The 15,232-nt window shown below is 53.2% G+C and overlaps 1 protein-coding gene across 10 annotated transcripts in view; it reads left to right on the top strand.

Annotated features, from left to right (window-relative positions):
- MYO18A (myosin XVIIIA) overlaps window positions 1-15,232 on the top strand; it is a 141,899-nt gene that overhangs the window by 122,058 nt on the left and 4,609 nt on the right. For 6 of the 10 annotated variants that reach the window (XM_084823131.1, XM_084823123.1, XM_084823122.1 and 3 more), the window contains 3 exons: window positions 423-467; window positions 6,278-6,400; window positions 9,553-11,249. In XM_084823131.1, the coding sequence (XP_084679257.1) occupies window positions 423-467; window positions 6,278-6,400; window positions 9,553-10,891 (1,507 nt within the window). In that variant the 3' untranslated portion in view covers window positions 10,892-11,249. The remainder of the gene's footprint in view (window positions 1-422; window positions 468-6,277; window positions 6,401-9,552; window positions 11,250-15,232) is intronic. The other 4 variants (XM_084823128.1, XM_084823127.1, XM_084823129.1 and 1 more) reach the window with 2 other exon arrangements.

The following is a 15,232-nucleotide window of genomic DNA, read 5'->3' as shown; positions in this document are numbered from 1 at the left end:
CGTGGCTTCCTGTGTTGTCTGAACCCAGTGAGGGTGGCTTGTTGAGGTGGTTAACAAAACACCCCACCACTCTACCACAGGCCTTGGGTTCTGGGTGGCTGCTCAACCATCCCAACAATCCACTCTTGCCGGGTTCGGATGACATGAGAAGCCGTGCCTGGCAAGGGTAATTATGTAAACTGGGCCAGCAAGTGACTGGTGGGCACAGGATGGTTAATAAGCCACCGTGGCTTATTAACTACCCTTGTGTCGTGCAAACTGGCCCACTCTTTCCTTCCTCCCCACCTCTACTTTTGATTTCTGTTGGTCCGTTCCTTCCTCCCCATCCTTATCGGGACTTATTCTCCCCGCCCCCAGCCAACCTGGCCCTTTCCTTGTGTTTTACATTGTATATGTTTTTCCCCCCTCTCCCCTTCTCCCAGTTTGCAGGACATGGTGACAAAGTACCAGAAGCGCAGGAATAAGCTGTGAGGATGAGTTTCTCTTCCCGGTTTCCAGTAACACCTTGTTACTCCTAACCTCCAGCATGTCATGCAGGGGAGGTGGGGCCCACAGTGCCCCGCCCCCATGTAGCTGCATGCCCCTTCGTGCATGTGCATTGACCTTAAACCTCTAACCAGCATTTATCTCACTTTTGCTGTGTCCCAGCATAACTCAATAACAACAGGATTGGAGGGGGAGGGACACATGCACAGCAAATCTGTGCTGAGCCTTGCTTGGATTCCGATGTTTGTGGGGAGGGGAGAATAAAGGGGTTTGCTTGGGAGTGGAAAACCAAAATAACCTTGTCTTTCCTAGCTAGTGGTTTAGGGTAACGACCCTGGTGATACATGGTTGACGTTTCATTTCGAGTGCGTTGCTTTCCCGAGGGCATCTTGGCGGAGGTTTCTGCAGTTGTTCCCAGGAGGGGAGGGGAAATTACTTCCTAAAGTGGAGTGTAGTTTGCCTTGTTGCTTTGCAGAACTGTCTGTGGGTAACACCGTGACACTGGGATTGTGGCAAGGGCCCTAAGTTGCTCCTATTTACTGGAAAATAGCACCCAGGAAAGAGAGCCTTAGGTACGCTTTACACATGAGATGTTTTGCGTATACGCTATCCTGTACATGCATTCATGTGTCCAGGGGAAGCCCTTCTCCAAATACCATCAGTGGAAGATATATATTATCTATCCAGAACAGTAGAGGGCCTTCTCTGTGGTGGCCCCCCAAGTCTGGAACACCCTTCCAAAGGAGATCCGATTGGCACCAAGTTAAAACATGTCTTTTTGCCTAGGCATTTTAACATTGATTATTTAGAATTGTAATATATACATTTTAATGCAAAGTTCAGTTACTTTAAATGGTATTGATTGTTTGGTTTGCTGGCTGAGGAGTTGCTGTTGTCTCATTTGCTTTTTAGAGTGTAATTGTATGGTTTTTATATTGGATTTGTTGTCTGTTTTTGGTGTTGCGCACACCGCCTTGGTGGTGTGCACACCGGTTTTGATGTTTTGTGCACTGCGGATGAAGGGCGATCTAGAAGTTTAAATAGCACTAGTCAAAATGTAAATTATGAATGTGGCACAGTGGTGTGCAGAGATGCAAATTGTACAGGTGCATTCTTCCACACTGGTTACTTTGGCTCCCTGTCGAGAGTCCCTCCATAGTATCCAGCTATGTAATATGTGAAATGACCCTGAGAGCAACACCATAGGCTTTGTTGTCAGGGAAGCATGGTTTTGTGGCAAGCGGTGTGCTAAACAAGCGGTATGTGTGGGCCAGTTCGCACATCATGATAAGCCACCGTGGCTTAATTAACCCACAGGGCTCCAAGATGTGTGCGGGCCGCCATTTTGACTTCGCAAGCCACGGTGGGCGCACACCACAGCTGGTCGTGTTGTGTGAACCCGGGCGTCATGGCTTACTTGAGGGTTAAACAACCCTCAGATTACAGAACAATGCATGACCCCCCCCCCCCGAGTTAGTTAATCCATGGTGGCTTAATCGTACATGCGAACCAAGTCTGCATGTCATTCGGACTTCTTTTTAAATGATCGCTTCACAGCCCAGCACTAGGTGCTCTCGGGGTGGATGGGATGTGGGGAACCAAAAGGACTACCAGGAATATTTCTGTGTGGCTTTTGAGCAGCCACTTGTCAAGAACCGGAATACCCACCGGTTGACTGAGGAGAAGCCCCAAATCTGACAGCCTGAAAAAAATTCCCTTTACATAAGAATAGAGGCAGCTGCCTTGTACTGACTCAGACCCTTGATCCATCTAGCCCAGTATTGCTGACATTGACTGGCAGTCATGGCTCTCCAGGATTCTTTCCCAACCCTACCTGGAGATGCCGGGGATCGAACCAGGGACTTCCTGCATCCATCTCTGAGCTACGGCCCTGTTCTCTGAGTTGCACAGCTGCTCCCTGAATCTAGGATCTTGAACTTCTCGCTGCAATGATTTTGATTGTGAAGTCTCTTCCTTGAGCCGAGATGGGCCTGGCTGGGCCATGGCAGGATCTATACTGGCTAATGATAAATGTAATCGTGTGTAGCAGTGATCGAGGGCCGCTGGAGCCTTGTTGTCACACACAATTAATGTCCCCCACAGTTCAGTCTGCGTTTGCTCGTTCCCTGGTGATTTGGATCCCAGTTAACTAATGGCACGCAAGCCTGGACATAAATTGCCTTTGACGTGAGGTTTAATTCCGACAATTTAAAATCTCAGCTGCCCCCTGAGTTTGTTTACGGGTCTCCTTGGCTTTTTTTTTCTCAAGGCAAAAAAAAAAAAATAACAAACTGCCTCCCGGCGTTTATTCCAAGAGAGGATGACGTTTGGTTGATCAAGGGGAGTTGGTTGCTTTGAATTTAACAAGGGAGATTCAGAAGAGATGTTTGTCCGTGTGTGCACCCCCAGACAGAGAATAAGCCTGCGGTGAGGTGGAAGGAGAGTGTTCATTTAAGATCACATTAGATATCTGTTAAGGGGTGGGCAGGCTGTTCTTGCAAAGTTTCCTGGGGGTCCACTACAGCTATTCCACTTAGCGCCATGGGACGCCGGGCAGAGAGTTATTGAGCCCAGTGAGGTGGGAAGAGAAATAACACTCCCGATTTACTTATAGATACAGCGGTTATTGCCGTAATCCTAATGCAAGCAGTAAACAGCTCTGTATTAGAGGAGAGATTTATACGGGAATGGCTTTAAGTGTGTACGAATAGGTTCTGTGTCCTCCCCCCACCCCCCATGCATAACGGCACTTTCATCCTCAAGGCAATCAATACAGTTATGAACGCCACTTATAAATCTAGTAGCTTTAAGCCGGATGGGGCTGCGTTTATGCGCGCATATAAATCAGGCCGTGTGCTCCCCGTTGTGAAGTGAGGTTCGGGGCAGTAAATCCTCACGCAGCCGAGTCTCTGCCATACGGCCCGCTAAACTCTGGTTTACCAAGGGACAGCAGCATCACTCTCGCCTGCCGTCGCCTTAATTTGACACTCGGCCGAGGAGGGCTGTAAAATGGGAGGCCTGCACCGGTCCCCTCACGGCCCCTTCCGTGCCAAGCAGCTCCACAAATTCCCCTTCTCTTCCTCAGTCACCTGCTGTTTCTGTCACCTGCTGTCTCTACCGCAGCCTTCTCCAACCTCCAGATGAGTTGGACTGCAACCTGGAGGGCGCCAAGTTGGGGAAGCTCATTCTACCATTTATGATCTTTTCAGGGCCATAATTCTGGGGGAGAGGTTTTCTCTTCTGGCAATGCTGAGGTGAAAAAATATTGGTGCCAGGAATTGTGGGGGAAGGAGGGTGTCTTTGCCATGTTCTTTTTTTCTTATTTTATGAGCCAAGCACATCAAATTGCCACTGGGAAGAGCAGTTTAGTTTTTAATTCCAGAGGGCACAGCCAACCCCTTGGGGATTGAAGAGTTTAATGGGGTTAGCCCATTGCTGTTCTGCCTCTCAGATCCACCCTCATCTTGAGGATCGCTCTTTTTTCTAATTCAATTTTTTTTTTACATTGCACCACTTTTTAAAAGGATTTGTTTTTTCATTCCTTCTCCAGCGTTTGTGTTTCCCACCCACCCCTCCTAGTTCTCCTAGCTCTGCCTGCTCTTGTGGGTGTAAATCTATAATACAAGCTTGTATCTGGGCTATTTATACCAGTTTAATAACTACCCTGGCTTCCTCCCTTCTGAAGCGCTGGAGCTTGGCATGGATATTGAGGTCTTTCCATTGAAGATCTCTAGCCTTGTAGAGATATGAAAGGGGGTAGGGGAAGGGGGTCTTGGGAGTGCAAAAAGAGAATTCTTACAATTGCCAAATCTGCAAGTCCTAGGAATCTTTTGGGGGCAGGGGGGAGGCAGAAGAGAAGGCCTGACTTTGGGCCAGTCACAGACTCTCAGCCCAACCCACCTCACAGGGTTGTTGTTGTGAGGATAAGATGGAGAGGAGGAGGATAATGTAAGCCGCCTTGGGTTCCTTGCGAGAGGAAGAAAGGCGGGGTATAAATGCAATAAATAAATAAATAAACAAACAAACAAACTAAAAGAAATATAAATCTGTCCTTGGACTTCATTGTGCTTAGAGGTTGCAGTGGGCTTCGTGAAAGAGGCCAGGTTTGGGGAGGGATTTGCGGGAGGTTTTTTTTTGACTGGGAGGGGGAAAGAGCTGTCATCATTGGGGTAGCTTGAGGTAGCTGAGAGAGTTTTTTCACCGTCGGCCTGGGTACCGCTGTGGTCTGTAAACACTGCAGCTTTAAGCAGATCCTCAAGGACAGGAACATATTGTGAGAATTGAGAACGACGTGGCAGTGATGAGGGATGGCTTACAAAAATAGGTTGAAGCTGATGGTCGGAGACACTTGAAAGAGCCTTCTCACAGGGAGATTGCCAACCAGCGTGAAGCTGGCTAAACCCTTACTGAGAGGCAGGGATCTTACGTGAGAGGCAGGGATGGACCTGCGAGCAGTGCAGGCGTCTCTCTCCAGCTGAAGAGGGGCAGGTGTGAACGGGAGGAGCAGCAGAGAGAGAGAGAGAGACGCCCTTCACCTGCCCTTGCGCACTCCCCTGACAATTGCAAAGGGAAGGAGCGTTGCGGGCGCAAGCTGTATCAAAGCTGCCTTCGCCATCAGGTCTTGGGGGATGAATGCTGAAGATGACCAGTGGTTTGTGTGTTGTTCGTTTTAGGAACATGGCAAGCTGCTTTAAACTGAGGCAGACCCCAGGTCCATCTAGGCTACTCTTGTTGACAATGACTGGCAGCGGCTCTCCACACTTTCAAGCAGGAGTTTTTTCCTGCCCGATCTGGAGATGCTGGGGATCGAACCTGGGACCTTCTGCATGCAAAGCAGGGACTCTGCCAGGGAGCTGCGGCCCTCCACCTAAAAATGACATAAGTTTCCAGTCCTCATGGTTCTGAAGAAAGGGCTCTACCACTGGAAACACTCCTGCCTGAAGCCCTGAAGAAACAAGGGGCATTGAGCCTCCTTCAGCCGGAGGACCAAGTCCCATTTCAGAGAAGCTCTCGGGGGCCGCATTCTAGGGGTGGGTGGGACCAAAGGCAAAAGGGGCAGGGCCAGAAATGCCAGCATATTGTAGCTTTAAGCTCCTGCTGCCTGTAGCAAAGCCTCAGGAGAGGCATTTCAGTCTTTCAGGGTGGGGGGAAACGGGGCAAAAGCTGGGAATCCATTGGCGGCGAGGGGAAAGTGGGGTGGGGACGCTCAGCTACCACTGAGCTACGCCCCCCCCCTTTTCACTCCCTTTTCTGAGAGCCAAAGCCATATAATGTTCATGCGCTCCTCCTGCGTTTGCCTCTGGCAAACACCGTTTTGTAAGTTTTTAACCATTTCAAAAATCTTCTTGCCCAGAGGTGGAACCAAAGACACGGGGGGCGGGGTGCACCACGGGCAGCACATCCTCTTTCCAGCCCCAGTCGAGTTTCTTGAGCCATATTGTTTTTTCTCCAGACTGAGAGACTGACTTGGCCAAGGATACGGGGCCCCAGAGGTGTAAATCCGGGTCTCTGTATTACAGCTTTCCCCAACCTGGTGCCCTCCCAGTGTGTTGGACTACCACTCCCATAATCTGACACACCAGGAGGGCACCAGGTTGGGGAAGGCTGCTCTATTAAGTGGCAGAGGTGGGGCAGGGAGTGACCCCTTGACTTTTTGAGTGCTGATTAACCCTTTCTTGGCTGGACCTCCTAAGCACTTGTGCACGTCAACTTTGACTCTGTCAGGGCTCCCCTGGACAATCTTCCTGATCCTTCTGTTGCTTCCCCCGCCCTCCCCCCCCCCCCGTTCCAGTGAGGGCGACTCGGACGCTGATTCGGAGCTCGAAGACCGAGTGGACGGCGTGAAGTCGTGGCTCTCCAAGAACAAAGGCTCTTCCAAGACGGTCTCTGAGGACGGCAGCTTGAAGAGCAGCAGGTCAGCACAGGGAACTTGGGTTTCTTCCCTGGGGGGGGGGGGGGGGGGCTGAGCATTGCTCCTTACTTCACCCATCCCTTGGCACCTCTCCCGGTGGAACAGGATTTGAGGAAGAGAGGGCTTTCCCCACGTCCATGTTTCAGCTTTTTAAATGCGGGGTGGTTTCATTCAGCCACGAAAACGTGTTGCTGCAGTGAATCTTCTGCACTGGTCATATTCAGAAGCAACTGTGGCGTGCCAGGATCCTGAACCGCAGTTCGTTTGGGCTGTATTTGAGGCCAAAACTTGTCCCGGAGGACCTGGTCACTGTGTACAAGAATTTTCGGTACCTGTGAGATCTCCTGGCTAAGAAACGGAGCTGTGAAGTAGGAATCTCCCCCCCCCCCCAGCTCACAGGTGAACTATGTCGATGCTGATGGTCAGGTGCTATCTGAACAGCCTCACTCCCCCACCCTCTTTCTCTGCGTTAGCGGGAGATATTGCGGGGGTGTCGAAAAGGGCTAGAGTGAAACGAGACACAAGCCCGCTTCCGTTTGTTCACGCGTCTGCCCCTTTCATGGATAAAGGGAGCGGCCTGGACGGCGCACTTTGACACCAAGAGGCGTGTGTGGGTGAGGGGACTGCTCCCTCATTTCCCTCTGGTCATCCAGGCACCTTTCGCCTGGTTCATTTTCTGGATTGGAGCTGGGATTTTAATTTATTTAAGGGGTTTGTACTTCAGTAGGTGCCCAGGGCATCTCCCCCTCCCCCTCCCCCCCCGCCCTTCAATAAAACAAAATGAAAAGGGTTAAATGCGGATGAAGGAGTGGGAAGAATTTTGGGCTTCCATGTGGCAAAGTGGGGGAGGCGGTTCTACTCCTTCGTCCGCACTCCCCTTGCAACCTAAACATTGGACACACACTCGGGCCCCCCCCCCCATTCTCTCCATGTCGATGGGGCAGACCCATGAATGATCCTCCCGTGGCTGCTACCACCGTCAGGCTGAGTTTGAGACTGCAAGAAGTGGAGCACCGGGAACGCTGTAAAGTGCCCTGTAAGTGCAAAGTTCTGTCCCTTGGCTTGGGACATGACTGCTTCTTGCCCCAGAGCCTCTGTGGTGGCCAGCCCAGCGACCTTTTTCTTCCCCTCCTGGTGGTGCAGAATGCTTCACTAAAGCTTGAGCTTGGTCTGTCTCATGAGATGGGTCCTGCGCTGCCAGATCCAGTTAATTAACCAGTTAACGGTATTATATGCCACCTTATCTGCTAAAGAACACCCCCATCAGGGCGATGGAGTAGGTTATCTATTCTAGCCTTCCCCAATGGCCAAGCTGGGTGGGAATGATGGGAATTGCAGTCCAGCGCATCAATTCTACTCTGCTCTCTCCCGTTCCCCTGGTTTCCCACCACACAAAGAACACCCCCTCCCATTTGAGGCATCTCAGCCGCAGTGCTCCCTTCCCCCGGGAGATCCCTGTATCCTGCTAGCACAAGAGAGGCGGTTCGATGGAATTCTGCTTGCCTCCGGCAAGAGAGTCCGCTCTCCTTCGTGGCCAGCCCCAGCCACGCACAGTGCTCCTGAACAATTGTCTGATTGCTCCAGAGGCCCGGGAGGGTGTGTGTGTGTGTGTGCGCGCGCGCGCGCGCGCTCGCACATGTGGCGTGGACAGGTATAGCTGCCATTTTAAGTCCTTGCAGTCCCCAGCAGCGCTGGCCTCTCCAGCTAGTGATTCTTCCTTATGGAGGCCCCATGAGATCTGTCTGGGGTGGGATAGTGCATGGTTGGGGGCGGAGCGCACCCGTTGCTTCCCTTGGGCCACTTCTGGGCCGGTGCTGTGTGCCACTGTGGCCAGCTGCCACGAGGAGGAGACTGCGCGTCCAGGTGGCTGCTAAGTGACAACCCCTCATTCCTCCCCAGCTGAGCTCTCGAACCCCACTTTCTTGGGAGTGGGTGTTGGGTCCCCAACGGGAATGGTGCCTCCCTGCACCCTTTTGAGGGCAGGCACCTCCCTGGGGTCAGCAGGCAGCAGGCAGGGGAGGACCTGCGTCTGGGGGCAAAGGCCGTACCTCCTGTCTGGCAAGAGTGGCTTGAGGCAAGAGATGGATCATCTCGCTTGTTGGGGGCGCTGGGGGTGGAATTCTGGCAGACCCCCCCCCGATCTTTCTTCAGGGTCACTGAGCCTTGAGGGCGCCAGATGAAGGCGATTTCCTTGCCCCTTCTTATCGCGCCTCTGCCCGCTTTGTGCCAGGGCGGTGCGCGTCTGGCGGGCGGCCCTTCCCAAGGCTCCCAGACAGGCCTCCAGACTGCCCGCTGGAGGACAGCCGTGTCGGAGTCGCCCAGCGGCCAGCCCTCTCTCTTCTCTGCTCCGCACCCTTCCCCTTGCCTTCGGAAGTGACCAGGCACCAGCCGGGGCTATTTATAGGACACCTGTTGCCATGGCAACCAGCGGCACGGGCCAAGCCTGCCTGCCGGGGCGACAGGGGCCTTTTGTGCTCCTCGGAAGCGGCAGGAGACGAGGGTCCCTCTGGTGTGTGCTGGCAAGCACCTCCTCCCCCGGCCCCCCGCCTTGCTCTCTCTGCTGCCCTCGCTGAGCTTACGCAGAGAGGGCTGTGGGATCAGCGCCACATCGGCTCTCCCCTCCTCCATCCTCTTGTTCCCCGCGCCTGCCTAGTGAGGATAGGTTTCGTTTTTGCATCAAAGCCATTTGCCACTTTGGGGATTCAGGCGTCTTCTCCCCCCCCCCCCCCCGCATGCATGTGAATGCCAGGCGGGGGGAGATCTGAGGCGCACTCATAATTGGTTTAATTTATTCGTCAGCATGGATGTAAAACATTTTGTTTTGGAAGACAATGCCCCTTCTTTTTGCCAGTGCTTGGGAATCAATCCTTACGAGCCGCCAGCGTTTTCCAGGTAGTTGACAACAAAATAAATTGAAATCAGTGGCAGCTTTTCTCTCTCTCTTTTGGGTAGGAGCAGTGATGTAGAACAATGCCTTAATTTGCATGATGCTTCCTGTGAAGCTGTTCTCTCTCTATACACACCAACAGACACATACACATTACTCTCTCTTGTACATACACACGCACTACCTGTTGAATTCACTTTCTCTCTCTCCCCCCCCCCCCCCATCAACCCTTGCTGTGGTCACTTGCTCTCTCTCCTCCCTCCGTCAGGCCCAGCCTGAACTCGGTGGCCAAAGAGGCCAAGGAGGCGGAGGAGAGGCCTGCATCGGTCATGAGTTCTCTGAGCTACAGGAAGCGGGCCAACCTCAAGGATTCCATCGGGGGCCAAGGGGACGAGGAGACCCTCTTCTCCACTCTGAGTGAGCGCCCGGCCTCGCCCGACCGCTCCTTCCGCAAAGCCAAGCGGAACTCTGTTGCCAGTGGCTTGGACGAGAGCAGCTCCGTTGCCTCATGGAAGAAGCCCGCTGGAGGGTTGGACGACCCAGACGAGAGGGGCTCGGTCCTCTCTCAGCCCTTCTCCGAGGCTGGCAGCCATCTCCACAGGGGGCTGGAGAAACGCTGGTCCATCTCCGCAGCCGAGTTTGATAAGTCCTCGGTCCTTTCTGCCCCCGTCAGTCTTGGAGGGGCCTCCTGGTGCGGCCGAGAAGACGATGCCAGGTCGTCCCTCAGCTTCGCCCTCTCCAGCCCGGGCAGCCTGCGGCGGAGCACGTCCCGCCTGGATGACCTGAGCCCGTCCTACAGCCGCCCGGGCTCACGCGTCTCCTTGGGTCACTCTCCGCCTGACGATGCTGCCAGCGTGGCCCTGAGCGACTCCCGCTCCCTCTACAGCCAGCACTCGCTTTCCCGCAGTCTCTCTGTGCCCCCTCGGCCTCGAACCGCCACCTCCGATGAGCCGCAGGCGAACGACCCCGACATCCGGCCTGTGGGCCACCGGAGCTACCTCGACCCAGCCCTCGAGGCGGCTATCAACGAGGTGTTGAGCTACAAGCCAGTGAAGTTCAAGCGCTCCAGCCTGGATCCCGACTCGGAGGATGACGACCAGAGGAGCATCCGGAGCTCCAGGAGCGCGGCCCTGCTGGAGACGGCCGAGCACCCGGCCAGCAGCCTGCGCAGGTCGGCGTCTGCCTTGGATTGCAGGCCTCACAGCGTAAAGGGCAAGAGCCGGCGGAGGAGTCGCAGCTCCTCCAGCGACAACTCCTCCTCCTCCTCCTCCTCTTCTCCGGAGCGGTCGCGGAAGAGCTCCCGGAAGCATTCCAAGAAGTCCAAGAAGAAGTCCAAGAAGAAGAATCAGCGGTCACGCCCCGGCTCCTCCTCGGAGTCCTCCTCTGACACATCATCAGGCTCTACCGTCTCGTACCGCAGCAACTCCAGTGTCAAGAAGGGCCCCAAGCGTGGGGGCCCACTCTCGGAAGAGGAGGGCGCCAGCACCCCCAAGGAGGGGGCCGAGGCCGGGAAGTCAGGCAAGCAGCTCAAGAAAACAGAGAAGCAGCGCAAGAAGCAGGTGGACAGCCTGATGATGAAGTACCTGTACCGGCCGGAGAGCGACTAAGGCAGGTGGCATGGAGTGAGCACGGCGTCCCCGACTAACCTCTAACCTGGGGGCGAGGACGGGGGAGGTGGGGGCTCGTGACTGGATCGGTTCGTACCCTGAAGGGATGGTGCTGCACGTAACCCAGCTGGAAGCAGCTCCAGGCACTTCCCTGCATGCTCGCAGCGGATGGACAGTGTGGGTTGCCCAGGGTGTGCAGCCCCACCGGAAGCATGAATTTGTGTGTTTTACAGTCACTAACCCTGTCCTCCTGGACACTTCGCTGTTGGCAGGTAGAGACCATTTCTGTATCACCGGCGGAGCTTCCAAGTGGCTGCGAAGCTGGGGGTCACCACAGTGAGCCTGTGTGGCAAAAGGGGTAGGTTTTGAACCCAGGCCTCTCTCTTCACGGTGGGAGCTGAGCTGCCCACCCATACCTGTGACTCTGCCATTTTCCCTTGTGTAGCTTGCCCCTTCCTCCTTGGCAGTCCAAGGCAAGGGGAAGCAGGCTGATGGGAATCGAAGGTGCCATGGCGCATGGGCCTTGTCCCGCTTCCTTTCTCCTCTGCTGATGTCTTTATACGAAGAGCCCTGCTGGATCAGACCGAAGGTCTATCTAGCCCAGCGTTTTGTCCCCTTGCCTCCTGCAAGGATTAGCCGCGGAAGGGAACGGGACACAGAGAAGCTTTAAGCCTTTCAAGAATTGGCTGTATTTGTTTCTCACACAATTCATGGTCCTCAGAGTGCCTCTGTGTGCCTCCAGCACCACCCCGACCAGGAGAGTGGTTGTGAGGCAGACAGGGGGCTGTTTGCTCTTCTCCGTTGGTTTTACAAATAGGAGGCCATGGCCAGTTCCAAAAGGACCCTCCTTCCCTCCATGTGGCTCTCTCCCTTTGGTCTGCTTTGGCCTTCTTTGGAAGAAGCTCTAAAGGTTGCAACCCTTATGGTTGCTCTAACTGGGAAGGGCCATAGTGCTGGAGCCCCTGCTTTGCATACAAAATCTCGAAGTAGGGCTGAAAAAATTCCTGCCTGAAACCCTGGAGAGCCGCTGCTGCCCGTCAGTGTCAACGATACTGGGCTAGATGGACTTGACTCAGTAGAAGCCTGCTTCCAATGTTCCTGTGTTGGCAGTAGCTGTTCTTTTTGCCCTATCAAAGGGCAGGACACAGTAACGAGGCAACTACCTTCCTTTGCTTGGTTTTTCATTCATTAATATGTATTTATAATATTTATATACTGGCATTCCACACATGCCACCGACAATTCAAATGAAGCCACAATTCAAATGAAGCCACAATTCCAATAAAAACAATAAAATGTAAAAGCAGTAAAGCTATATAAAACATCAACATGATATCCAAGCTACCGCTTGCAGTTTGAAAGGCCAAAGTAAAGCCAGTGGTGCGTGTTAACTCCCCCATACAGTGGGGACCCATCTTGGCTCTGAAGGGAGAGCATTCCACAATTTGGGAGTGTCTCCTGCAGACCGTAATAACCAGGCATTTTCATCATGAGACAGGCGGTCGCTCAGATAGCCAAGCCCTAAGCGGTTTAAAGTTGTAAAGGTCGAGAGCAACACCTTGAATTGAGCCCAGAAAACAACTGGCAATCAGCGCACATCCTTTGATACGGAGGCGATCTGACTGTGATAACATGTGCCGCTGGGCAGCCTAGCTGGTGTGACGGAAGCTTTCAGACACTCTTCAGGGGCAGCCCCACATGGAGCATCTTGCAACACTCCAACCATGACATAACCAAGGCATGGGTAGCTGTTGCCAGATCAGGAAGCTTGTGCTCCAGACTTGGTTGTGCCAATGCACTGCTGGCTACCACCACCACCTGGACATGCAGGGATGGTGTAGGGTCAGGGAGCAAGCCATGAACCTGACCTTTGGCGGGAACACAACCCCTTCCCAAGCAGGTTGAATCCCAGTTCCCAAGCCAGTCTTTCTGCTGGCCAGCAGCACCTCTGTCTTGTCTGGATTTAATCTCAGCTTGTTCACTCTCATCCTTTTTGGGTGTCTAAAGCTGGTAAACAAACGACCAGGGCGTGCTCTGTGTGTGTGTGTGGGTGCATGTGCGTGCGTGCACACGCACAATTCTACAACTGCACAGAACAACTGCAGAATGTGGGACTGGCTACAGAATTATGAAACTTAAGTGAGAGCCTCAATTTTCGTGCTTTTCCTTTTCTTGAAGCCAGCTTCTCACCCTTCTAAGTTGCAAAGAGAGCCTTCAAAGTGTGTTTGCAGTGCCTGGTGAGTCTCAGAAGCCAGAGGGTTTTAATGGGTGGGGGCTAAACCAGAGCAAATTCTGTCCAGTAGATGCAGAACCTGCTTGAGCACAATTGTATCTAAGTTGAAATCCAACCTGAGCATTGTGTGTGTCTGTGTGTGTACAGTCTTGTCTGAAAAGACTGTTCCAGGTCAGGTGGGCCACGTTTCCCACCTGCGATAAGAGGATGCCTCCACAAACGGAGAGGTATGGCAGCCCGGCAGCCACGGATCATGGCTCGCCCTGCAGTCTGATAGTCCCCCTGCCTTCTGCGCTTTGCAGTCTCAGGCAAGGAGCAGAGGGCAGGAAGTTCTTGAAGCCCCCAGTGGGCCCGCTGACCACGGCTGTTGTGGGGCTGTGTTCAGCTTTGGAGGGGCTGGCCAGAGAAGGAAACGTGTTTGCCTTCTGCACCCCAGCAGCCGGCATTTGTCTCTCTCCTGCCAAGTTCACCTTCTCTTCTCTGTCCATCCGCCACCGGGTTCTTTGCACGAGCCTCGTCACCGTGCACGTACCGGGCCGGAGACCAAGATCCAGAGAGAAAAGAAGCCTGAAAGAGCCGCCTCAATTTCCATCTTGCAGAACGCTGCTTGCTGGATCTGAGCCCTCCCCGGTGAGGCAGTGCTGTGTTTGGCAGCTGTTCACGCCTGCACTTGGGAGCCTTTGTTTGCCCACGTCAAAGATGTGACAAGGGAAAGGCGAGTGACAGGAGCGGGGTGGGGGGCGGCAGGCTGAGGGTTGCCTCTGCAGCAAGCAATGGAAGAGGAGAATCTACTGCAGCAGAGGCAAGAGCATGTGTGTCTGTCTGTGTGTCTCCTTTTCCCTTCCCCCCTCCAAATTATTTGTGTATTAAATTGTTTCCGACAGCTTTGAATGGGAGAATTATCTGGAAAGGAGAGAGCGGTTCCCCCCACCCCTTCTTTTTTTTTAAAGCAATTTCTTTTTAAAATGCTCAATTGCTATAGCAGCCTCCTGCAGCTGGGGGAATGTTGTGCTTTGGATTTCTTAATGCACTTAACGCTCCAGCTGACATAACAGAAATGGATCTGGGAGGGGTGGAATTGGAAACGGGGTGGAGATGGAGGCAGAAGTATACAGAGTGTGTGCTTTTCTCCGAGCCACTGTGCAACGGGGTGTAGAATCACAGAGCTGCAAGGAGCGATCAGAGAGATCATTCAGTGTGTCTGTTACCCAGGCTCTCGCATCTCTTCTCCCCCTCTCTTCTGTGGTCACTTCTTCAGGTTACACACAGTTTTGTCCTCTTGTGTGTGTGATTGTGTGTATGAGGGAGACACAGTAAATATGGCTGGAACAACATGCATTGTGGGAAATGCCCATTTGTCATCCAGACCGCCATCGCAGGAACCAAGGGGTTAAAAGCTGAGGTAGCATTTTCATGATGGGCTAGGAGTGTGTGTGTGTGTGTGTGTGTTTACTCTGAGGTCAGTCACTGGATCCAAAGTGGAGGTATTGAATGCATCAGGTGGATGGCACAGTTCCATTGACTTGCCTAAGGCAGAAGGTTGTGTGTTTCTACCAGGCCTAGCTAGTTGGGGGGTTTCATACTGCTTGCCAGTCACAGGGGGTGATGTTGGGTAAATGGGGAGCAGCAGCAGCTGCCACTTGATCTAGCTCAGTCTCGTCTCCTCCAATTGGCCGCTTCTCTCCAGGGGGTCTCGGGCAGAGAAGAGTTTTTCACGTCACCTCCTACCTGATCTTCTTTAACTGGAGATGCCGGGGATCAAACCTGTAACCTTCTGTATGTGCAAAGCATCCTGTGCTTTTTGGCCCCTCTGCTCAAAGCGTTCCAGAAAGAAGGGCCTTCTCTGTCCTTGGCGGTTTGCGTCGGGAACGCCATCCCCAGAGAAGCTTGCCTGATGTCTCTTTGGCCCCAAGTTGTTTGTTTGTCCAGGCATTGTTGAGTAATTGGTTTTAATTGATTTTATGTTTGGGCTGGGCTTATTGTAGAGGGACACCACTGTTTTCTGTGTTCTATGTTCTTTTGCTGGATAGTATTGTATTGAGTTACTTGCTTAACGGCATATGCAGAAGGGTGGCTCGTAAGTTCTCTGAATACATAAAAGTATATAT

Source organism: Heloderma suspectum, chromosome 16, assembly GCF_057233095.1.
Source record: "Heloderma suspectum isolate Gila_16-S chromosome 16, 16-S_ref, whole genome shotgun sequence".
NCBI classification, from domain to species: domain Eukaryota; kingdom Metazoa; phylum Chordata; class Lepidosauria; order Squamata; family Helodermatidae; genus Heloderma; species Heloderma suspectum.
This window is presented reverse-complemented; position numbering and strand designations above follow the sequence as displayed.